Source organism: Vicia villosa, unplaced genomic scaffold (genome assembly GCF_029867415.1).
Source record: "Vicia villosa cultivar HV-30 ecotype Madison, WI unplaced genomic scaffold, Vvil1.0 ctg.000525F_1_1, whole genome shotgun sequence".
NCBI lineage: Eukaryota > Viridiplantae > Streptophyta > Magnoliopsida > Fabales > Fabaceae > Vicia > Vicia villosa.
Window position 1 is genome coordinate 183,428 of NW_026705243.1, and position 26,505 is coordinate 209,932.

General features: G+C 42.9%; 1 protein-coding gene across 1 annotated transcript; it reads left to right on the top strand.

The window, feature by feature from the left end:
• Positions 1-9,192: 9,192 nt before the first annotated feature.
• On the top strand, positions 9,193-10,530 carry LOC131629132 (uncharacterized). Its single transcript, XM_058899934.1, has one exon. The coding sequence runs from the start codon at positions 9,193-9,195 to the stop codon at positions 10,528-10,530; it is 1,338 nt and encodes a 445-aa protein (XP_058755917.1).
• The last annotated feature ends 15,975 nt before the right edge of the window (positions 10,531-26,505 follow it).

Here is a 26,505-nt window from a genome sequence, read left to right on the forward strand (position 1 = left end):
TCAATTTGTCAATAGATAGCCGACAACCATATTTAAGCATAAACTGTCGTTACTACATAATAGTGTCCTTTCCGAGTTTGCACTCAAACTCATTAACATCGTCATAATCCAACAATTCACTAAAGACTTCCTACTCAACGTAGTACACAACATTCATAACTCGTGGTTTTACTCCAAATTCCATGACATCTTTCGCTCCCAAATGTCATTCCACTCGACATCTCAACAAAGCCTTCCTCACATCAACAGATGTTAGAAATTCTCTACAATTCTTCTTTTATACCTATCGTTACTTTGTCATCACAAATACGACTCTAAGAGTTCTAAAGTTTATACCATCTTTACTACTAATTCACTTCTCACTAAAATCCATCGGTACTCAAATCATCTTTATGACCAAATATCTCATCAACTTATTCATCAACAATATGTTCTACTCAACGTCGTTTCAACCAATCGCGGCAGTAGGCATTCTTATTCCATAAGTTTCACACTTCCGTAACCGACTTTAAAATCTCTCCTCATAGGATCACCTCTACTGTATTTATAACTCTCCCATAAGGTAGAACATAATTTTACCTCTTCGTAGGCTCAAACGCTACATTAATCCGACACTCGAAACTCAAGATATGAATTTTCCAATCATTACCCGAAAAGGCAACACCGACGCCATGCAGCGACACTCTAAACGATGCATCCAAAACCCCTCAAATGGTATATTCAATTCTTAAAATTACTTCTCAACAAACCCTCTAATTATTCCTTCAATCCGTTCAACACTGACACTGACATCCCGTGTAGTACCAATAAACAAGTCTAGTTCTAAGAACAAGAGTAACCGCAACTTCACCTCTTCCCAACATCATCCTGTCGCAATTAAATATGTTACAGCTGCTGCAACCATTTTTATAACAAAGTTCATCTCGTTAGCTTTCCGTCACTTCAAACGGAACTCAAATCGGATGTCCAGAACTCCAGTTATGAATTTTCGAAGTTCTGCAGCTACTCAGCAATTTTCCTGCGTTTTGCTTACGAAAATCTCACTCCAAAACTCATCCTCTTCAAATCAATAACGTTCTAAATAGCCCCTTATCATATCTCTTCGCTTCCAAATATTCTTATAACTTGAGCAACACATCCCATCGCCGAAGTGCGATTTCTGAAACATTACGACCGCAATCCTCTTTGCAAACTTGCAACTGAACCTCTTCCAAGACGCAAGACTACTCAACTGACAACTTCGCAGTCCATCAGCAGAGCTGATACATTGCAACTTTCTAATTTCCATCTCCTACAAATAATCATCAAATACCTCTAATCACCTTCCTTCAAGATGTTCCAACTTAATTACCAGTCAAGTCTTAATTTCAAGTCACCTTCGATTCGGGAAACAACAACGCTTGCACTGTTGCCAACAACAGCCTACTGAATCAATCATCTTACAACCGAAGCATAATCGAGAAGTGAAGCTTCTCCCCCACTTGTTTCAATCCAACACCTGCAACAAAACAAACAAGTACCGACAGTGATTCACTCACTTGTCGTGTACCAAGGGATAAAACGCCGACAGCATACAACTGTCGTGCAACTTAGCTGACTCAATAATTGGCCGGACGGACCGACCTGCTCTGATACCACTATTGTAACACCCTTCTAAAACCCCACGGAATAACAAATAAAATTCAGAGTAAAACATGAAAAGGGTATTACAACTTCAAAATATTTAAAACATTAAGCCATGTCATGCCTTATGAGGAACTTCAAAACATATTATTCAGTAATCATGTTAACACAGCGGAAAATACTTCAAAACTGAATAACATAAAACATCGGGGTTCACATCCAAATTCACCGATCTAAACCAACAAAACATTATTCCAACATAAGAAATAATCCATCAATCAAATTCTAAAACAAACGTTCCCCCCAGTGTTACAAGACCAGAGCATGACACTGACACAACCGTACTAACGAAGTAACTCTACGAGTTATCCTCACCCAGCACAAGCCGCTAATCTTTAATCTGAAAAATAATCAACAGTAAGGGTGAGTCTCATTCTCAATTAAACAATGTTATCAGTTCATAAACGATAAAACATCAACAGTATAATATTCACCCAACATCAGTATATATTCAGGCTATACACACATACACCAAATACAACAATTGACCAAACACGCAATATTATAACATTGGACAACTTCCATTCATGTTATAATATATCAAACACCTAATTCAATGCAACTACATGCATGTGGTACCAAACATGGGATAACCCATCTCACCGATCCACCACCATAAAGATTCGGCTACTTCTCTCACTAATTCAACACAATGGGAATTAGCTACCGCTGTCCCACCACCATAAGGGATACAGCCCACAACAACATGCTTTATGAATGGATGCACACATATCACATACTTACAACACCATCGATCCGATGAACAACATCGTCTCACATAACTCAACATAGTTATCACCAACAAGTATGTACATGTATCATGCATTATTCTTAAACATCAATCATCATCACAAAACCAAAACAATCACCACATGATCACATTATCAACATTATAATCATGTTATCACAACATCGCCACTTCAATCATGTGAACAACATTATCATATCTCGACATCATCACACAGTGCATACGACAATAATACACTCCACAATTATGTACCAAGTACATCAAATCCACACAACAACAACAACATGAGATTTACATCACCATAATACCACGTATAACACACCCATCACAATTCAACATCTTGAATTATCGACCATTGGTATAACATACATTCATCATGTAACAATCACAACAATACATAGAACTTATCATTTATCAATTCCATGTATCACAATTAGCACATAATACACATTACCCATACATGTTATTCTTAAATAACCTTAATCCACGACATACACAAACACAATTACATGTCATTTTCAAAACCACATAATAATTAAATTATCTAGTTCTAATTAATTTATTTTAATCATAAAGAGCATTCCATTAGCTTTCTAACGCTTCGAACGGGGACCCAAACGGAGTTACGGTTCAAAAGATATGAATTTTACAAAAACAAGTATTTTTCAAAAACGTACAGCGGTAACCGATTACCCAAACACTAGTAATCGGTTACTGAGACTCAAAAACTCAAATTTGTTGTTTTTACTATGGGTAATCGATTACACCCCTTTCGGTAACCGATTACCTCGTACCTGCAACCCAAAAACCAGTTTTCAGCACCTTGAATCCCCCCAAACATCCCCCAATCGAACCAATACGATTGTATACGAAAAACAGAGGGATTTCACATGCAATATGAGTTATATCATCAACCAAACAACACTTTTAACATCAACAATCACTACCAACAAGTAATCACACGAAGTTCACAAAATTGAACCTAAATACCAAAACCCCAACCTAGAACATATTCTCTATCGAATCAATAGTATACGATTTCAATCCTAACGACTACGACCCGATAATAGAGGTTAACCGGAAGAGTCCCCCCTTACCTTAGAGTTTGGGATCCTTGAAGCTCTCTTCCTCTTCTTCTCCTCTGTCGCACTTTCACGTTCTCTACGTTCTCCCAAATGCACTTGTATTTCTCTTCTTCCAGAATTCTTGTTTTATGAAAAACACAACATAGCTTTAGTAAAGGCCTTATTTCTTGCACCCCTTTCTCACTAACTACAACACTGACCCATTACTACATATTCCAATTTTATTATTTTAATCACCGCATAATTACATAAATCCAATTAATTAAATTAAAATCCAATTAATTAATAAATATAAAATATGAGGTGTTACACCTCGCCCTAGGGTAAACTAAGGATAAGGATTTTTGCACCTGTAAAACGGGTTCTAAGGGTTCTCAGAGCTTTTGCTCAATCTTAAAGATACGTTGACTGGTATCTAAAAGAGAGTTTTCTCCGAGTGTAGTATCTGTGTGACAATTACTTTCGTAATCACCGCTCTACGTCCTAAGAAAGGCTTTAAGTGGGGTTAATGTGTTTCTAGGTCCTCCTGGTACAAATCAGTCTCAGAATGCATTGGCGCAGTTAATCACAACCAGCCAGGCAAATCCCAAGAGTAGATCTGGGAACCAAGATTAGAGGGCCTTCACCGAGAAGACATCCTCCATCCTATCTTATGTTGCACTCAAATCCGGGTAGAGGATTTCTCACCACAAGGGGGAATCAAGCCCTTTCCCGATACAGAAAAAACAAAATAAACAAATATAAATGCAGCAAACACATGAAATGACACAGAGGTTAGGAAGGACCTCTCTTGTTTGAGGGGGAATTTGGCATCCCTAATTCCTCATTGGGGGCTGGACCAGCACAGGTCAACCATTGGTTTGGATGAAAAACCAAGGTTATTACTATCCCCAGCAGAGTCGCCATTTTTCTGTGGTGTCGTTTTCTTTACCTCCCTGTTTCACTTGGGAGGACGGCACGCTAGACCCTTCACGCGAAATTTGGAAGGAGAATGCGCCCGGGGCGGGATGAATTTTGTTTCAGTTCTTCCTACGATATCACACAAACATTTTAATTATCCTACGAGTAGGAGAGGGGAAAAAGATCTCAAATAAACCCTAGGAGTTTGCTAAGTGTGGGGATTCACCTAGACTAGAAATTCTGGAGTCCGGGAGGTCGGTTATACATAGGGAAGAGTTTAAGCACCCTACATATCCGTAGTACTTTACGGGAACCTTCTCTGTGTCTATGTGTTTGTGTTTGTAGCTTATTATTGGTAAAGTTTCTCCTTTGTATTAGGAGAAAGAATTGAATTGAATTAAAAAGACAGACAGACAGACTATTTTTGGTATTTTATTAGCTCGCTGATATTCCTTGTGAACCTCATGCCTACATATCCCTAATGAAAGTCAGAGCTTTTTGTAGTTCGGAGAACTAATTAGGGAAATTAATTATTTTTGGTGCCTTGCTTAAAGCTCAAGGTTGAAGCTTGAATTAAATCTCTGTTTACAGTAAGGAGACATGAAATTATCTTTACAGAGAGGTATTTCTACTATTCCACCACAAACATTAAAAGAGTGACAGAATAACTGGATTCATTTCATTCAAGAGGGGGACCTTACTTGTGTATGTGCAAGTATACCAGTCAATTGCGTCTTGAATGAAAGAAAGGTGCTCAACCAAATTAGGGAAAGTTACCACATGCCTGGGTTTTACTGCCAGAGCATGCCTTTCAAAATCCTAAATGGGAGACCGATTAAAATTAAAATGTAATGTAATTGTTCTGGACCGGCCCAATACGATCAATTGGGCCATTCCCGCCTTCGGCCCAACACACTTCAGATCACGCGTGGCAGTCTCCATCCGAGCAGACCGGGCAAACTAGGCCAAGCAACCGACCTTGAGGACCCCTCGTGCCCGGTAAACAATCAGTCTACGCGTCTCCTAAATATCCGCCCTAGAAAGAGGAGTCTAATTCGTTCCAAGAACTTCCTATAAATAGCCCTCTACGTACAGGGGGCAAGGTAATCTTTTTCTTACCACTAAAACCCCATTACTTTGTTGTACCTTGTGGAATACATACTTACTTTGGCATCGGAGTCCCTTGCAGGTACAACACCTTTTTCTCCATATTCATCATCCCGAACTTCAAGCCTTCATTGTTGCTGGCCATCTGATCTGCCCGGTAAGATCAGTGGCGCCGTTTGTGGGAAATCTAGCTCCCCCGTTCCTCTTTCTTGCACCTTCTTGATCCATTCTTGCATCCTGCAAGAACCCAGGAACCAAGGCTTTAACCAAATCATTACTAATGGCCGGCAATAACGAAGATCCCTTGTCTTTAGACGCTGCAATTCTTAAGAAAAACGACATCTCCGTCGTTCCTCCTTCCAGAAACACCGTTCCTTGAGATGGTGTCACAGCATCCCTTTCTCCTAAAGATCTCCAAGATGATCAATCTCATCGCTTTGAAGATACGAGCGGGAAGGACACCCACGAAGAAAATATGGGCAACCCTTTCCTCCCAAAAGGGAAGACTCCTCCGGACCAGACCATAAACGCTGTTCTAGCAGCTCTTGCCCAGACCAATGCGCTCTTGCAACAGCAAAGTAACCGAATCGGGGCCCTCGAACAGAAGCGCCGCTCAAGAACTCCCCCCGATCACAAAACTCGTTCTCGAAGTGAAATGTTGACCAAGAAACGTCCACGTTCCCCTTCTCCCAAGAAGAATGGGGATCCCTCTTCGAAGAAAGGATCGAGCGATCAGCGTTCCCGCCACCATTCACAGTCCCCTCGGCCAAGAAGGAAATCTAGAACACCCCCGGGAAAACACGACGACAACCGGAGGCGACGCAGGCGTAGCCAGAGCCGATCTTTTTCTCCCTCCGCCAGCGACGACGAAGAAGAGCGCCATGGTCCTCTATCCCAGGCAATTTTAGAGGCTCCCCTGCCAATCGGTCTCGAAAAACCCCCTCCGTTAGGGACATACGACGGGACCACGGATCCGGACGAGCACATTGAGAACATCGATGCCCTTCTCGACTATAGAGGAGTGTCAGGCGCCATTAAATGTCGTTTGTTCCCGACCACCCTGCAAAAAGGAGCCATGACTTGGTATAAAGGTTTGCCAGACGAGTCCATCACATAATGGAGGGTGCTCGGAAAACTTTTTTCCAGACGTTTCACGGCCTCACGAAGACACCCAAAGTCAGAAGCGTCCTTGGAAGCCATTATCCAAGGAAAGGACGACTATCTACGGGCGTACATAGAAAGATTCAATAAAGAAGCCGTACAGGTATCCACCACTGCCCATATGAAAAAGTTCTTGCTCGAGCGCGGCCTCCGACCATGCTCGGACTTCGCTAAAGCCGTCGGAATTGAAACTCCAGCCACTCTTGACGAATTCTTCCTCAAAGCCCAAGGCTACATTCAATATGAGGAGAAAGAAACCGCCCACGCCATCCGCAATTCCAGGCACGAAGAGAGCAGTAAAAATGCGCGCCAAGATGAGTCTCGCCGGGGAACTGACAAAAAGAAAGATGATAAAACTCGGGACCCCAAGGACTACAAAGCCCCTGCGGGGAAATTCCGAGAGTACACCCCGCTGAACGCCTCGAGGGAGCGCATCTTGAACGAATGCGCGAATGCCGAGTTTCAGACGGGCAAGGTCCGATTCCCTAAGAGCATGCCCACCCGGCCAAACGTTGATAAATCGAAATTCTGCAGATTCCACAAAGGCCGCGGGCACAACACCGAGGATTGCATCCATCTTAAGGATGCCATAGAGATATTAATTAGGGAGGGACATCTGAAACAGTATACGAAGAAGCAAGAGGCCGCTAGAGAAGCTAAACCAGTTACCGAGGAAAAGCCGGCGGAAGATACGCCCGCCATGCAAGTGGCCATGAGCGTTACCAGGCCGAAATATTTTTACCTCCCTGACTAGGCCAACGCAGCAACAACCAATTCCTCCCATAGCACATGGGAGAGGTTCCCGTTCGCAATGGTTATATCAGGCGGGGGTTTCAGCAAACTGACCGTCGAATCCGTAAAACGCAAGTTCGACTAGCTAATCTGGGCCAGCGCGAATGTAGCCTCGACTTTCGACCATGCCAAAGGCAGTCCCTCCTCAATATCTTTCTATAAAGAAGAGTTGCCCGGAGGAGCACCTAACGCGACCATCCCTCTCCTCATCCGAGCCCGGATGGCTAATTTTTACGTGCGACGCATATTGGTCGACCAGGGAAGTTCAGTGGACATCTTGTACTCCCAATTGTTCAAAACATTGCAGCTGAACGACAGTCACCTTACACCATATGTAGGATCTGACTTACAAAGATTCAATGGCACAGTAACAAAGCCGTGGGGATTCGTGGAACTCATAGTTTCGATCGGGTCGGCAGAGACCACCAAGGCAGTGAAAGTCCAATTTCTGGTCATCGACTGCCCATCGATATACCAGTGCATCCTCGGACGCCCCACTCTGGCCGAACTAATCGCGGTTCCCTCAACCGTACACCTCAAGCTCAAATACTATACGACCAAAGGACAAGTTGCGACACTCAACGGCGACATCGAAGCAGCCAGGAGGTGTCTCGAAGCCTCCGCCAAGGGCCTGAGCGCGATAAAGACACCGGTCCAAGAGAAGACAGTGACCAGCGCTACTTCAGAAACCAACAAATCCATGCCCCGCATCGAAACTGTCGACCTCGACAGTCGTTTTCTAGGAGAACCCGAGTAGAGAATCAACTCAGGCCATCAGAAGGGATCCCCCAGCCAATTCCGGACGGAGACTTTGAGCTCGTATCCCTCGGAGAAGATCCGACCAGGGGAGTCAAGATCGGATCAGACCTGCCAGACCTGGTCAAAAGGCAACTCAAAGCTTGCCTCCGTGAGAACGTCGACCTATTCGCCTGGAGCGCTGCAGAAATTCCCGGACTTGACCCAGAAGTGGCTTGCCATCACCTGACCATCGACCCGACCTGCAAGGCCGTCGCTCAGAGGAGAAGAAAACAGTGACCGGAAAAAATGGTTGCGGCCGAACTAGCTATAAAAGACCTCCTAGAGGCCAAGTTTATATCTGAGGCCAAGTACACCACTTGGCTCTCCAATGTTGTACTTGTTAAAAAATCAAATGGAAAATGGCGCATGTGCACTGACTACATCGATCTTAATAGGGCTTGCCTAAAAGATGCTTATCCTCTCCCTAACATAGATAAACTAGTCGATAATTCCGTTGGTTTTAAATTACTTTCATTTATGGACGCATATTCCGGGTATAATCAAATACCCATGGCTAAAACTGATAAGAAATATACGGCCTTCATTACCGAATCGGGCAACTATTACTGCAATGTAATGCCCTTCGGTCTGAAGAACGCTGGTGCGACGTACCAGCGCATGATGAACAAAGTCTTTCAAGCAGAGATAGGTGATATGCTCGAAGTCTATATGGACGATATGATCGTCAAATCCCAACGGGAAACCGATCACGCCGCTCACCTTAAATAGGTTTTCGAGCAAGCCCGAAAGTGTAAAATGAGATTCAATCCGGAAAAATGCACATTCGGCGTCCGCGCAGGAAAATTCCTCGGCTTCTACTTAACAGAAAGAGGAATCGAAGCCAACCCGGATAAGTGCAGGGCCTTCTCAGACTTGCCCACTCCAAATTCAAAAAAGTCAATCCAAACCTTGAATGGCATGCTCACATCACTATCCAGATTCGTGGCCAAATCCGTGCAGCATGTCCTACCACTATTCAAACTCCTCCGCAAAGAGACCACATTCGAATGGACGGAAGAGTGCGAACGTGCCCTCTCCCATTTTAAGAGGGCATTATCCAGCCCACCAGTTTTATCTAGACCGGAAGCTGTAGAAATCTTATACCTCTATCTCGCCGTAGCCACCGAGGCCGTTAGCACGGCCTTGATACGAGAAACCTCGGAAGGCCAGAAACCCATTTACTTCACAAGCAAAGCACTCCAGGGCCCCGAGATCAGACATCAACAGATCGAAAAGGTTGGACTGGCGTTAATAACCGCAACCCGAAGACTCATACACTATTTCCTAGCACATACCATAGTCGTACGAACTGAGCAACCCGTACAACAATTGCTTGCACGCCCTGACATGGCCGGGAGAATGCTCCGGTGGTCGTTGGAACTTGCGGAGTTCGACATCAAATACGAGGGAAGGAAAGCCCTTAAAGCACAGGTCTTGGCAGATTTCGTAGCCGAAATGGCCTTCCCCGAAACAACAAACAACAACGCCCGAAGGTGGACCTTATACGTGGACGATGCTTCAAGCTCGACCGGCAGCGGAGTAGGGATCATTCTTGAAAATGGAGAAGGAACCCTCATAGAGGTATCCCTTTCACTATCATTCCCAACATCCAACAACCAAGCAGAGTATGAGGCCCTGCTAGTCGGGCTGCACCTCACAAACGACTTAGAAGCCGAAGACATTGAGGTATTCACCGACTCTCAATTGGTCGCATCACACATCTCGGGCGAATATCAGGTCAAGAGTGAAGCCCTCGCCGAACACCTAGCCCCCGTAAAAGAAAGACTGGCCCGACTCAGGAGCGCCAAAGTAAAACACATCCCAAGGGAACACAACGCTCGGGCAGACGTCCTATCAAAACTAGCGAGCACAAGAAAGAAGGGAGGTAACAAATCCGTAATCCAGGAGATATTGCCAAAACCTAGCACCGAGACCTCATCTTCCCTCTCACTCGTAAACGCAATTGGAGACGCGTCCTGCTGGATGACCCCCGTATACAATTACTTAACAAGTGACCTCTTGCCAGCCGATCCGAAAGAGGCCTCCACCATCCGAAGACGAGCTTGCTTGTACGTCTTATTCGAAAATCGCCTCTACCGGCGAGGATTTTCCATACCTCTCCTCAAATGTATAGACGAGGGCACAGTCCCCCACATACTCCGAGAGATACACGAAGGAATCAATTCCCAACATCTAGGAGGAAGATCACTTGCTCGGAAGGCTCTCCGAGCAGGCTACTATTGGCCAACGATGTAAGACGACGCCAAAGAATACGTTAAGATATGCGACAAATGCCAGCGTTTCGGGGACATGCACCTCGCGCCCCCCAACGAACTCAAATCCTTATCGTCTCCCTGGCCATTTGCGTGGTGGGGGATGGATCTCCTCGGTTCGTTCGTGACCGGAAGCAATCAGAACAAGTATCTCATAGTTGCGGTCGACTATTTTACCAAATGGATTGTTGCCGAGCCACTAGCCAAAATCACGTCCTTGAACGTACTCCGCTTCTACAAAAGAAACATTCTCGCCCGGTTCGGGGTACCGTTAGCTATAATCACCGACAACGGCACCCAGTTCACAAACAGGCGCTTCTAAGAATTCGTCATGAAATTAGGTACGAAGCAACATTTCGCGTCGGTCGAGCACCCACAAACGAACGTGCAAGCAGAGGCCGCCAACAGAGTAATTTTAAGGGGCCTCAAGAGAAGACTAGACGAAATAAAAAACGGATGGGTAGAAGAACTGCACAGCGTCCTGTGGGCTTATCGCACCACCCCATATTCCACTACCGGGGAGACCCCCTTTCGACTGACGTACAAAACGGAGGCCGTGATCCCCGTCGAAATACATGTACCCTCGAGACGCACCGAAAAGCCACTCGAGACAGAGGGCAACATCGAGGCAATCAGGGAAGAGCTCGACCTGGTCGAAGAAATTCGCACTAGGGCCGCTCTACGCGAAGTTTCACTTAAGCAAAAAATCGCCTTAAGACATGACGCTAAGTTCATTAAACAAGAATTTAAAATAGACAGCCTAGTGCTAAAAAGAAACCACAAAGATTCCCGGGAAGGCATACTGGTCGCGAATTGGGAAGGCCCCTATCGTGTCCGGGCAAGGACAGAAAACGAGGCATACTACTTAGAGAACTTGCAAGGAGAAGAACTCGCTCGACCCTGGAACGCTGAAAAGCTTAAACAATACTACAGTTAAGACCACAAGTGCGGCCTGGTACACGCGGAGCACCTATAGATGAAACAAAACGACAGAAGCCTACTCTATTAATCGAACAGACTCCTTGTCCTTCGGGGGCCCGAATACCGAGCATTCCCGTCGTAAACAAGTACCATGATGGCAGAATGCCCCGCTCGCGAAGGGACCGTTCACGCCATGAGCCCCGGAACTCAATACAACGAAATCCGAGACTCACCATATGCCAGGCACACATCCCCGGCAATCGACCATAGTTCCATACACTGGGCGATCAATACGTCATAAGTTGAGCAAATCTTCATAAAATGCAACACAAATACACAAAGGAACAGCAACGGTGTTTTATTCATCCATTAATGAGAAATTACAAAACAAATAATTAAAAAGAAAACGCTTCACTCCTCCCGATTGGCAAATTCCTCCGAGTGAATATACTGATACCAATCTTCATCCCACTCGGTCTCAGAACCATTAGCGTCAACCACGACTCTCACACCAGTCGCCCGAGCACGAGCATCTGAACTGAGAGAGCCACGAGAACGAGAAGCTGAGCTAGTCGAAGCCTGCTTCTTCTCCTTCACATTTTTCACTCCACGGGAACACGAGGTTGAGGATACCTTTTTCTTGTTAGCTCCACCCATCCCTACGAGAAATGAAGAAAGAGAGGTCCATAAGACCTCCTTTTATATGGGAAGAAGGGGAACAGCAGTATCGGGAAGCGAACAAAGCATTAAAGAGAAAATACGTTGGGAACCAATAAACACGTTTCCCAAAAAAGAAAACGCATGCGCACAAGTTTCAAAGAAAACAAAACATAAGCGTTAAAAACAAAGTACGATAAATAAAAAACGGGCAAAAAACCCGCAAATGTGCCCAACTACGGCCATTTAGGCCGAGCTAGTTAATGTGCATACAGAATCAAAACGGGGGGCATACCCCCCAGAAAAACAACATTACAAAATACGGGCATGCAGGCCCCACACTTAGACAAAGAAAATCTTCAAACACCTTCCTCGACTTGGACATCCTCGGCTCCCTGGGTCACGGGCGCCTCCCCGAAGGCCGGAGAAACAATCTGGTCGCCCTCCACCCGGTGATAAGGCCCGGTACCTTCGATCACCAATTCCACCCCTAGATTCTTCAATTTAAGTTGAGCCACGGTGGAGTTATAGGTATCCTCGGCGGCCGCCACACAGTCACCCCCCAAGACTCTGATATATTGAATCAAGTCTGCCCTGGTTAAAAGAGCCTTCTCCTCTTCTGACTCATCCTCAGCAGGAGCCTGAGAACGGCGAAGAGAGGCCTCTCTAACCGAGGAATACAACATTATTCCATATAGAGTCCTAGAGAGAAAGGTGTATTAACCTTGCAGGTCCCCCAGAGCGCCCTCTTTTTCACTCAGCCGAGCCTTCACAACAGCCAGTTCTTCACCCTGTTCCTTCAGCAGCTGGTCCTTCTCCTCCAAGGTAGAGGCCTTCGTCCTAACTTGCTCCTGAAGCAACCTCGCGGCCTCCGCTGACAAAGGTGCAGAACGGGCGTAGAGAGTGACCATCTCCAGAAGCCGGACCATAGCCGAAGCATCCTGCACAAGGAACCTCTGACGAACAGAAGGCTCCAAACCCTCAATATGTAGAGATTCAGCACGCGGAATAGTCAAGGAGGGTCCACCTTCGAAAAATCTGGGCTGGAGAAAGCACGAAGGAAGGGTGAAGATATCAACAGCCTCTTCCTGAGTGAGATTCACGGCTTCAGTTCTTTGGCGCTTCCGACGGACCAAGGCATCCAAATCAGGCTGTGGGCGGAGGGGAGAAGGAAGCACCGTAACTGGCCTCAAAGACTCATCTTGATCGGAATTCCTCAGGGGGGAACCAGCAACATCGGCAGAGGAGGAGGAAGCACCCGAACCCGCAACCGGGGACCTTTGCACGGCTGCCAACCGAGGACCGGCACTCTTCTTAACAATTCCTTTCAACTTGTTGGCTTGCCTCAGCATCCGGTCATGACGGGCACGATCCATTGACTTTGCGAAAAGAAAATAAAAAAACGTGAGAATTCTGCCCCTCATAAAACCATTAAGAAGAGAAGCTACTAAAACAACAGAGCTAAAACAAAACAACATGAAGATGGTACCCAAATAAGCGAACGCTCCCTCGTCGGTACCCCCGGCTAGAAGCTCCTTAATACTAATCACCCCTGGCTCTCTGATCGGCTCCCCATCATCACCAAGGACAGGTACCCCCGAGCGGTCCACCTTGGCAACGACGGGAAGACCTTGTACGAACTGGTGAAGAGCAGCATAATCCCTTCGAGCATCATCGTCCAAATCCGAAAGCCGGGTGATGTATTGGTCGGTCCCATACCTAAAGTGGTCCCGTGACCAGAAAAACATGAACTTATACCGACGAGAGGTGACGGGCTCCCCAATGTCATTGAGCACCGGACGACCATTAACATCCAAAGTCGGCACGCGATCAAAGACACTTTCCCGAGCTTACCGAGAGTGAGGGTGGATGAGGAAGAAGCGGGACTTATAGCCCTTCAAAGAGTCGGAATAAGACTTGAAAACCTTTCTGGACTGCTTCAGAGACACCCATCCATAGTGGTCGTCCTTCACCGTACGCTGAACACAAAATATATAGAAAAACAGAGAAAGCGTCACCGCTATCTTCAAATGGGCACAAACCAATTCAAAGGCTCGAATAAAAGCAATTGAATTAGGGTGAAGCTTCCCAGGGGCCACCTCCAAATGGTTAAGCACCGCCACTTGGAATTCAGTAATAGGGGCACGAAAACCCATTTCCCGGAACACCACCTCGTACATAGGAATTAAATCGGGGGTATACACATCACAAATTCGGTCGTCTTCGGCCGGAATAAGAACCGACCACCCTTCACCCACGTCGGTGAAAATATCATAATCATCCTCCAGAAAGTAACTCTCTATGTCTAGTGCCTCCTGATGCACCCAGGCCCGCTGAGGCGCCTCTTGCCGGGCAGGAGGGGTTGAGGACGACGAGTCCCACGCCATCGGACGAGTTTCATCGGCCATTTTCACCTGAAACACATGAGAGAAAAGTGAATTCGACAATTGAATCAAATCCATCCTTCCACCATCGTCCAGAGTGAAAGGGCACGTCAACGGCCCATAGACCAGATGAACCACGTCCTTGCCCCTCCATAAACACAAGTTCCAAGCCAGACAAAGTTCGCGCCCGGGAAAAAGGGAAAAAACGCAGGACATCTAACTATGACGCACGCATACAAAGACAAACGCCAAAAATACGATCAAACACTTGTCAACAATACAGAAAGCAAGAATCTAAAGATAAAGGCAACATAACACACTCATGAACGACGGAGAAACCTCATATCTCCACCGTACGCCACCACATTCATCGTCTATGTTCATCAAAAAATCTCCCTAAAAGGTTACCCTAACCTCATGCAAATCTATTCTAAGTAAAGATCAAAGCATAAAAGTGCTGAAAACAGATATCACAGGGTAAACTTACAGTTACAATTTAATGAAGAGTTGAAAAATCTGTAACAGATACCACTGCAAGAGAAAAGAGTCGACGGAGAGAGAACGAAGCAAATGAATTCGAAAAGTTTGGAAAAATAAGGGTTTTTCTCTATTTATAGGCTACTTAAGTCCCCTCACGCGCCGCACGTGCCGGACTATGCAGAAGGATGGTCATCATTAACCCTACAACCTAGGTAATTGAGTAGCCATCATTTCGCATAAAATGAGACACTCCCACTTACCAACCTTTCAGAAACGACACGCTTCCCTACTCCCGTCCTAACCTTTCTTCTCCCCGGAAACAAACGACCTTCCTCCCTCGGATATCATGGGGTCGGATCCCAGAAAGACCCCCGAGTCAAGTTTATATAAGTCGTCCCTCCTCTGATCGGAAGCAACGACTTGGGGGGCTCCTGTTCTGGACCGGCCCAATACGATCAATTGAGCCATTCCCGCCTTCCGCCCAACACACTTCAGATTACGCATGGCAGTCTTCATCCGAGCAGACCGGGAAAACTAGGCCAAGTAACCGACCATGAGGACCCCTCGTGCCCGGTAAACAATCAGTCTACGCGTCTCCTAAATATCCGCCTTAGAAAGAGGAGTCTAATTCGTTCCGAGAACTTCCTATAAATAGCCCTCTACGTACAGAGGGCAAGGTAATCTTTTTCTTACCACTAAAACCCCATTACTTTGTTGTACCTTGTGGAATACATACTTACTTTGGCATCGGAGTGCCTTGCAGGTACAACACCTTTTTCTCCATATTCGTCATCCCGAACTTCAAGCCTTCATTGTTGCTGGCCATCTGATATGCCCGGTAAGATCAGTAATGTTTGTTTGTTTGAATGTGGTGAAATAGGAGAAAGATCTCTCTATAGAGATAAGTTATGTCTATCTATTGTATCAAATATTTGATTTTTTAGCTGGCTTGTGTGAGGCCCAAGCTTGAGGCTTTTGATTGATTTATTATTTTATTGACTCTGGGAGGTAACTCTCCTGGGGATTGACTTAAACTAAGAAGTTTTTGTGTTCTGTACAAAGCCCAGAATTGAGGCTGACTCTTTATTGAGGAATATGTCTTTTACTGACTGAGACTATGATATTATCTTTTTAAAAGAATAAATGGAGGCTGACTCTTTCCAGGGGTTTTATTCTGCTGGAGAATTTATCTTTTGAAAGTTCAATTTTTGGAGGCTAACCCTTTCTAGGGATTTTATTGGCAGAATGATTATTATTTGAGACTTCTTGTTTAAAGCCCAAGATTAAGGCTGACACTGACTGGGGATAGACATATAGGGAACCTAGACTCTGCTAAGGAAAAATTAATGAAGATAAGGGTGACAGAGACTGCCCATGTCTCTTATTCCAAAAGGATGTACTCAATACTGAGAATGAGACAATCTTGGCTTGTTTAAAAGTCTGGTTTAAGGAATAGAAGGAACTCACCAGGGTAAGCTGAAAGGTGACTAAAGACCTGTTCCTATGTTTATAAGAAACCTGATGGGTCCTTGTATACAAGCTCAAGAGTAAGCTGGGAATATGCTTTTAAGAAGCCTGTGGGTCCTTGTACAAAGCCCAAGAGGAGGCTAATCGAGGGTCATCGAGGGTCCTTGTTATAGCACAAGAGAAAGCTATGTGGTTTTTGAACTTATTTTGGCTTTAAGCAAATGGGTAAGAGGTTTCACCGGGAATAATTTCTCTTGGGTGGATGTGTCCTATTTTGGGTTCTAAGGCCTTTTCAAGATGTTTCACCGGGAATAATTCATCTTGAGGGTTTGAACTAAAGATCTCTAATTAGGAAAGAGCCTTCACCGGGAAGACATTCTCAATCCTAGGCCATAGTCCTATAATATATATATAGTTTAATTGTCCTAAGGTTTCACTCAGACGTAGTTCTAAACAATATATATATAGTTTTATATTTGACAGTAATTTAAATAAAGACTGTAAATTGAAAGCTATAAAGCCTAACCTGGATGGAGTGGAGGCCTTTTAAGATGTATGTACTAAGCCTCACCATCAATTTTGTTGTTTATTGATAACAGTTGAATATTTATTATAATCAGTTAAAAGGTTTTTGAAAACAGAAGAAGTGAAGATGGACATAGGTCACATAGGTATCTGAAGAGTTTCATCGGGAATAATGCCCTTCAAATACCAGAAGATTAGGTTTTTGAAAATTCAAGGAAAACATGTATGAAAAGTACTTTAAAATACTTAAAAATATACCATTTTAAACCTAATAAAAATACATCAAATAAATAATATATTTGTAATTTTTTTGATTATCCATAAAATAGGTATATCAAATAACAAGTGTGTGAAAAATCAAGCAAAAATAATTTAATTTGAAGGGTGAATTAATTGGTTGAAGTTGTGAAGAAAATAAGTGAGAAAAGTGATAAAAAATAAGGATTTGTCTCCCAAAGGGCTTGAACTCACGCCCTCTAGGTCACCACTCAAAACACTTACCATCTGGACCACGCGCGTCGCTTGTTAGACAAACACCTTCAGTTCATTATATTTGAAAACAAGTGCATAAAGGAAAAAATAAAAATGAACAAAACAAAAGGTCTGAGGGGGGGTTCGAACCCCAGACCTTGGGCAAGAGAGACTTTGGACGCGCGTTGTAACCATTGGGCCATTACGATGAATTCGTAAATAACACACCCACCACTCAATTTATTTTAAACTTAGACCTAAGAATTCAAAAAAATGGCGCCATCACCATTATCATCTTCAACCTCTGGCTCCTCCACCTTGGATTTCTGAACTCTCTCATCTCTCAACCATTTTAAATGATTCAAACATCAAACTTGCTTGTTTTTAAACGAGGAACATGATTATGATCACATAATTCGTTTATTCTAAGTGTAACTAAAGAATTTTAGTATGAACACGAAGAACATATAAACCCTAATTTTAAAATTAAATGATGAAAAAGATGAATAAATGAATGATGATAGAGGGTTTTTAATCCTCTGATGATGCTGAACAAACTGGTATCGAGATATATCAAAAAGAGTACACGAATTAAAGAGATGGAGTTGAGAATCTTACCTCTAAAAATGAAGGTCGTGAGACTGATAGAGAGCTCCTGAGCTTGTATGGATGATCCTAAAAGCTTCATGGGGACTCAACGAAGCTATCTGAATGCTTATTGTGACTTGAATACCTCAGAAGTTCCCTACTCGACACCTTCCTTTTGAGCTTCAAGTGATCATGAAGGTTAGTGATTTTGAGCTTACAGAAGAGCTGCGACCATCTGGATAGCTTCACCACACCCTAAGGAATCTGTTTTGATGCTTGGACTGGCCTGACACCTTCTAAATTGCTCTATGGACCTCCAACTGACTTTGCTCCAAATTGAAAGTGAAGATGGTGTTCTTGCACTTACAGAAGTGTTCCAGGTGCTTGGATCACTTCTAATGGACTCCCTTGAAAGGTTAGAACACTTAGTTTCAAAGGAAAAGCTCTGGTTTGAAGAACCCGAGTCTTCTTGCCAAAGAACCTTTGAAAATCCTAAGTGTGAAAGGAAGAAGGAGAAAGCAAGAATTGTAGTTGCTTTGGTGTGATTAATATGAAGGATGAAACTTCTATTTATAGGCAAAGAGTTCTGTACAGATTGAGGGAGTGAGCTTACTTAATGAGAGAAATTTGGTTTCTTGGCCATGAAGAAATTCAAAGAACCTCCAAGATGCAATGATGGCCAAACCGAGCTAGCTCCCTATCCATTGATCTCATCTGATCTTGGGGAAAATTTCTGATATGTAGAGGCTTTCTATTGGCTTAGGAGAAGATTCCAATTGATGAATCATTACTTACCATAAATTCTCAAAAGTAATGATTACATAATCACATGTTCTTGTTTTTGGGAATCTTCTTCAATTCTTATGCCATGGTGAAAATGGATGCATGGTATGTTTACAGATGTGTTATGGGTCGTGTAGCATCCATTAGTGAAGCCATATGCACAAAATTGCAAAGTTTCAAATTGTACATGACCTATAATTTTACTTTATGAGGCCAACTTTGAACAAGCATAACTCCTAGCTCAAAATGAATTTGGAGAAGGTTGAGCACAATTTGGAAAGCCCTTAATATGTACTTAAATTCATTAGTTTGGAGTTTTTCCAAAATCATTTGGGAAATTTGTGTAAAACAGGCCCAAAGTTTGAAGAAAACTAGGTCAAAATCCATATCTCTTAAATGATTGATCTGTTGAAAAAAGTTCCATTGTGAGATGTTGTTTTATTTGATGAGATCTACAACTTTCATGTTGGAAGTTTTTTGAGTTGTGTAAGTGAAATTTTGAGATCCATGAACTAGGTCAAAATGCACTTAGTTTGACTTTTGTTGACTTTTTGATCCTTGATGAATTTTCTTGATTTTATTTGGTCAAATGACTTCAATAATCATATATTGATGATATTGATCCTTAAAAGTCATGGTTTGACCAAAAAACTTGAAAGTCAAAGGTGATCTTGTACAGTTGACTTTTTCCAAATGAAGTGAAATTTTGGACTTTTGTGATGAATCAAGTTCTCCTCATCAAATGAGTGATGTGAATGGATTATATTGAGGTGATAGAAGTTCTTGAGCCATTTTTTGAGTTTGGTATCCATGTCCTGATTAAAAGTCAACTGTCCAGGTGAATTAGGTCAAAACCCTAATTGTCGACCAGATGAAATTGATGACTGTGGATCTTGAATTGAAGTGAAATGCCCAATGGATATTGTCATATGGATCATTTGAAGACATTTGAACCATTTGATAGATGTCATGGAGCTTTTTAGGGTTTCCCAAATATGGGCCTTGATTATAATCCTTGATAGGCTTAAAACCCTAGTCTGGTGATATGAGTAAACCTGGGTCTTGATGACTGGTGTCTAATCAATTATAGGTGAATGAATGAATCATTTGAGTCTTGTGATTGTTTTAGAGATCATTCCCTTTATTGATTGATTCTTTGCCTGAGCTCCTTTGTCCTTGAACATCCTCGATTAAGTACTAGATGAATAGGTGATTGCTCTGAGTATTTGTCTTGATTTTGATGAAAAGCCATGAGGTGTGACATCTCAGGGGGGGTCAAAATTAGGGCATGACACATGCCCCTATTTAAGTTTCTTTTATTCGGAGGGAGAAAGATTGACATCTTGATCTCTCTGGAATGAGATAGACTTAAATACCAAAGAATTCCCGAATTTTGGGCGTTCCTGAGATGTTGTAGTGTTAATAAAATTCTGGCATGACTTGATCCCGTTGTCGCACTCGGCGGGGGATGAGAAGAAAAATTCCTGTAGAAATACGTTATGCGGATCCTGGTGAATGGATGGCAATGTAGAATGCGCAATCCATCTTCTTTAACTAAGTGTTTACTACTTAGAAAAAGGTAAACAACTTCCTCCCATTTCTGATGTCTAAATCGCGAAACTGGTCTCAGTTGTGACTTTGGACAATATCTCAGATAAAGAGAGATTCTCCAAAAGTTTGTTTCCTCATCAACTTCTCACCAGCACTTGGAGGAGAGATGCCATTTGATGGCAATTAAGAAACTTCATCATCTTTTGGAAGATATCTCTGATGAAGAGAAAATCTCCAAGGGTTTGTTTCCTCCTCAAACTTCTCACCAGCACTTGGAGGTGAGATACCATTTGATGGCAATTAAGAAACTTCATCATCTTTTGGAAGATATCTCTGATGAAGAGATAATCTCCAAGGGTTTGTTTCCTCATCAAACTTCTCACCATCACTTGGAGGTGAGATACCATTTGATGACAATTAAGAAACTTCATCATCTTTTGGAAGATATCTTTGATGAAGAGAAAATCTCCAGGGTTTGTTTCCTCATCAAACTTCTCACCAGCACTTGGAGGTGAGATACCATTTGACGGAAATTAAGAAACTTCATAATCTTTTGGAAGATATCTCTGATGAAGAGAAAATCTCCAAGGGTTTGTTTCCTCATCAAACTTCTCACTAGCACTTAGAGTTGAGATACCATTTGATGGCAATTAAGAAACTTCATCATCTTTTGGAAGATATCTCTGATGAAGAGAAAATCTCCAAGGGTTTGTTTCCTCATCAAACTTCTCACCAGCACTTGGAGGTGAGATACCATTTGATGGCAATTAAGAAACTTCATCATCTTTTGGAAGATATCTCTGATGAAGAGAAAATCTCCAAGGGTTTGTTTCCTCATCAAACTTCTCACCAGCACTTGGAGGGAGATACCATTTGAAGACATCTTTGTTCCCGGAGTCTCAACCGTTTTTGGAGAAACTGTTTGCATTCTACCTATTGTTTGTAAACCTTAGAAAGAAAATTTCACCTTTATTTTTCAAGTAAATTCATTTTATTTTATGAAAACATTTTGTTTCAAGAAAATGACTGTTTAAACTTAAAATGCATTTTAAGAAACTGAATAAGACTCGATTGCAAAGAAAAGGCACAGGGCTCAAATTATTATTTATGGAATGGTGATCAGCCAAATGCTTGATTCCATGGAGTATTTACAAAGTTGGAAATTGGTAATTTTTAGGAAAAGGGCTACGATGAAACGTGACGACTGTTATCTTTCCCTTCCACTCTGAATTGCGCTGTATTCGTTCTTCGTAGAAGATGACCTACCGATGATGAATACCCCGCTATGGATTTTTTGAATGATCAAGTTTGTCCTGAACACAGTTACTTGCCATATATCCCTAACTTTTGCGTAAACTACCCCTTTCGGGTTTTAAGTCTACCGGGATTGATTATATTTTTTATGTCTCTAACTTTTGCCTGAATCGCCCTTTCGGGTTTTCGATCCTCCGAGACGCTCTTTTTTGCCTAAGTCCCTCTTTGCGAGTTTTCAACTTAGCGAGCTGTTCTTTTAATTATTTAGGCGAAGTATTTCTTGACTGCGTCGACGTTCACAGGACGGGTGAATTCTTCTCCATCCATAGTCGTGAGTATTAAGGCTCCTCCCGAGAAAGCTCTCTTGACCACGTATGGGCCGTCATAATTGGGAGTCCATTTGCCCCTGGAATCTGTGAGAAAAGATTGAATCTTTTTGAGCACAAGGTCGCCTTCTTTGATTGTGCGAGGTCGAACCTTTTTGTCGAACGCTTTCTTCATTCTTTGTTGATATAGCTGTCTGTGGCATAAAGCTGTCATGCGCTTTTCTTCGATTAAGTTTAATTCATCGAATCTGCTTTGACACCACTCGGCTTCTGTTAATTTTGCATCCATCAAGACTCTCATTGATGGGATCTCGACTTCTATGGGTAGGATTGCTTCCATGCCATATACAAGGGAGAAAGGAGTTGCTCCAGTCGAAGTACGTACAGATGTACGGTAACCATGAAGAGCAAACGGGAGCATTTCATGCCAATCTTTGTAAGTGATGACCATTTTCTGAATGATTTTCTTGATGTTTTTGTTAGCTGCTTCTACAGCCCCATTCATCTTTGGTCTGTGATGTTCAATCTTGAATTCTTCACATAGTTCCTTCATCATTTTGTTATTCAAATTCGACCCATTGTCAGTGATTATCCTGCTAGGAATGTCGTAGCGACAGATGATGCGATTCTTGATAAACCTGATGACAACTTGGCTTGTGACATTTGCATACGAAGCTGCTTCGACCCACTTGGTGAAATAGTCTATGGCTACTAAGATGAAGCGATGTCCGTTGGACGCTTTTGGCTCGATCATTCCAATCATGTCGATTCCCCACATGGAGAAAGGCCTAGGGGAAGAGAGTATGTTGATAAGAGATGGTGGCACATGAATTTTATCGGCGTAGATCTGACATTTGTGACACCTATTTGCATACTGGTAGAAATCTGACTCCATTGTCAGCCAATAATATCCTGCTCTCAGTATTTTCCTTGTCATGGTGTGTCCATTGGTGCGAGTACCAAAGGAACCTTCATGTATTTCTCTCACGAGTGTTTCTGCTTCTTTCTTGTCAACGCATCTGAGCAGAACCATGTCGAAATTTCTCTTGTACAGAACATCTTCATTCAGGAAGAATCAGCCAGCTAACTTTCTCAAAGTCTTTCTATCTTTCTTTGACGCCCCAAGAGGGTACTCTTGTCCTTGAAGAAAGTTTTTGATGTCATGATACCACGGTTTGTCGTCGATGATTGCTCCTACTGTGAAAACATGAGCGGGCCTATCCAGGCGCATAACATCGATCAGAGGAATGTCATTCCAATGATTTATCCTAATCATGGAAGAGAGGGTGGCTAATGCATCAACCAAGTTATTTTCTTCACGAGGAATGTGATGAAAATCTACCCTATCGAAGAATGGTAAAAATCTTCTCGCGTAGTCTTTGTAAGGGATTAGCCCTGGTTGGCGTGTTTCCCATTCTCCTTTGATTTGATTGATGACCAAAGCAGATACTCCATATACATCTAAGTGTTTGATTCTTAGATCCACGACTTCTTCGAGGCTCATGATGCAAGCTTCATATTCGGCCTCATTGTTTGTACATTTGAAAGTTTATCTGGCGGTAAATGGAATATGGGTACCTCGAGGTGTAACAATGATTGCCCCAATTCCTCGTCCGTAAGCATTGACAGCTCCATTAAAGATTAAGCCCCATTGGGATCCTATCTCGGGTCCTTCGTCTGGTAGTGGCTCGTCGTAATCTTTCATCTTGAGGTACATGACGTCCTCGTCCGGAAAGTCAAAACTAGTTGATTCATGACCATTGAGTGGATGGTGAGCCAGGTGCTCAGCTAGGATACTTCCTTTCACGGCATTCTAAGCGTGATACTCAATGTCATATTCTGATAACAGCATCTGCCAACGGGCAATTCTCCCGGTTAAGGCAGGCTTCTCAAAAATGTACTTGATTGGATCCATATGGGAGATCAAACAAGTAGTATGTCGAATCATGTACTGGCGGAGACGCTTGGCAGCCCAGGCCAAAGCACAACAGGTTTTCTCGAGCATGGAGTAGCGGGATTCACAGTCAGTGAATTTTTTGCTCAGGTAATAGATGGAATGCTCTTTTCTTGTCGTCTCGTCTTGCTGTCCAAGGACACAACCCATGGAAACTTCTAAGACGGTTAAGTACATTATCAAAGGTCTTCCTTCCACTGGAGGAGACAAGATGGGTGGTTCGAGCAGATATTCCTTAATGCTATCGAACACTTTCTAACAATCGTCTGTCCAGACGCAACTCTGATTTTTCCATAGAAGTTTGAAAATTGGAGCACAAGTTGCAGTCATGAGATATATGAATCTCGAGATGTAATTCAGACGTCCAAGAAATCCTCTAACTTGTTTCTCGGTTCTGTGTGAAGGCATTTCTTGAATTGCCTTGACTTTTTCTGGATCTACTTCAATTCCTCGTTTGCTCACGATGAAACCTAGGAGTTTTCCTGAGTAGACACCAAAGGTACACTTGTTGGGATTCATGCGAAGCTGAAACTTCCGTAAGCGTTGAAATAACTTTGTCAGATTCTGTATATGATCTTCATCATTTTCTAACTTGGCAATCATGTCATCCACATAGACTTCCACTTCCTTATGCATCATGTCATGGAAAAGTGTAGCCATGGCTCTTTGATATGTTGCCCCTGCGGTTTTTAGTCCAAAAGGCATAACGCGGTAGCAGAACGTGCCTCAAGGGGTGATGAAAGCTGTTTTCTCCATGTCTTCAGGTGCCATTTTGATTTGGTTGTATCTCGAAAATCCGTCCATGAATGAGAAAACTTTGGATTTTAATGTATTGTCTACCAACATGTCAATATGTGGTAAAGGAAAGTCATCCTTAGGGCTAGCTTTGTTCAAATCTCTGTAGTCGACACACATGTGGACTTTTCCGTCTTTCTTAGGAACGGGAACAATGTTAGCTAACCACTGAGGGTATTCTGAAGTGACGAGGAAACCAGCGTTGATTTGCTTTTGAACTTCCTCTTTGATTTTCATGGCCATTTCCGGATGAGTTCTTCTCAATTTTTGCTTGACCGGAGGGCATTCTGGTTTTAATGGTAAGTGATGCTCCACTATACTGGTATCCAACCCTGGCAATTCTTGATAGGACCAAGCGAAGACATCTGAGAATTCTTTGAGCAGTTGTATCAAACTCTCTCTGATCTCGGAACTGAGCGAAGCTCCAATCTTAACCTCTTTTCTGTTTACATCGGAACCAATGTTAATGATCTCTAGAGGTTCATTATATGGCTGAATGGCCTCTTCCCTTTGTTGAAGTAACCGTGAAATTTCCTTTGATATTTCTTCGTCTTCTTCTTCCTCTGCCTCGAATACAAGAAACCCAAAACTTGGAGAAGTCATACAGTCGCACGTTTCAACGGGGTGTTTTATGATTAATCTACATATGTGTGATGATTTTTATTTAGACAACGAGGGAAGACTCGGTGTATGTAGTTAATGGAATATTTTGATGTTTTTAGGGTGTTTTTTTTTAGGATTACCAATTTCCGAAAAAAGAAAAGGGAAAAACTAACGAAGGAACAAAATGACATTTTTATTTATCGACAGTTATTTCTTGAAACAAAGACCCTATAAAACAAAACTCTATTGCTTTGGGCGAAGCAAAGAGGGACATTTTCATAAGAAATAGTAAAATGCAAAGCCCTATGAAACATCTCTTCACCCTGGGCTATGGTGAGAGGACAAAATAACGGTGAAAGTTCCTACTTAGGAGTGCGAACAACAACTGAAACTTTAACAGCCGTCCAATAGTGGTGAACCCCATTGTGCACTATGTAATCTGGCACTTTAGGCTTAAGTTGGCCTGTGGTAGGTCTTGATTTACCAACCACTGTCTTTGCAACACTCAAACGATCTTCTTCTACTTCAACAGACTGAGCGGTGTGAGCATACCCATTTCCATGTGGAGTATGTCGGTTTTTCTTTTGAGGAAACTTCCAATCTTCTGAATGGAGAGACGCGTTGTCGGAGACACTTTCGAGATCATCCTCTTCTGTATTTTGGTCTTGCTCTTCTCCCAAGATGGCATTGACTAGGTATGTGAACTCTAAATCCGTAGCCTCTGTGGGTAACTTGGGGATATAATGCTCAATGATGACTTCACCAGTTGATGATGATGAATAGCAAGGGTTATATATCTCTTTTGGCTGAGTAAGGTACTCATAATCAATGTTCCATCCAGTCAGAACAATGTCTTCAAGAGAGATTTTTGAACTTTCAGGAGCGGAGTATTTCACCATGTAGTCGAATTTTCCGCTTGTTTCTGCTAATGTATCCCAAGTTTCTTCGGGGATAGGAGGAACTTCTTCTGATGAACCATGACTTCTGGTGGTGAAGCTGTTTGTAACTTCTTCATTGCTTGGTTGAGTCTTACTTTCAGATCTTTTAGTTGGATAACAGCAAGGTGAATCAGACTCTGTTAGGGATATGTATCCTGCCTCGAGAAGGTAGGACATACATTCCACTTCAAAATTCTCATCGGTGTTTTCCGTACTGATGGTATTGACTGTTTGTTGAACAAGTTGAAGAAAACCTCCGCT

Excerpts from the sequence above, each read along its gene's own strand:
- LOC131629132 (XM_058899934.1), top strand. The coding sequence starts at position 9,193 with ATGCTCACATCACTATCCAGATTCGTGGCCAAATCCGTGCAGCATGTC.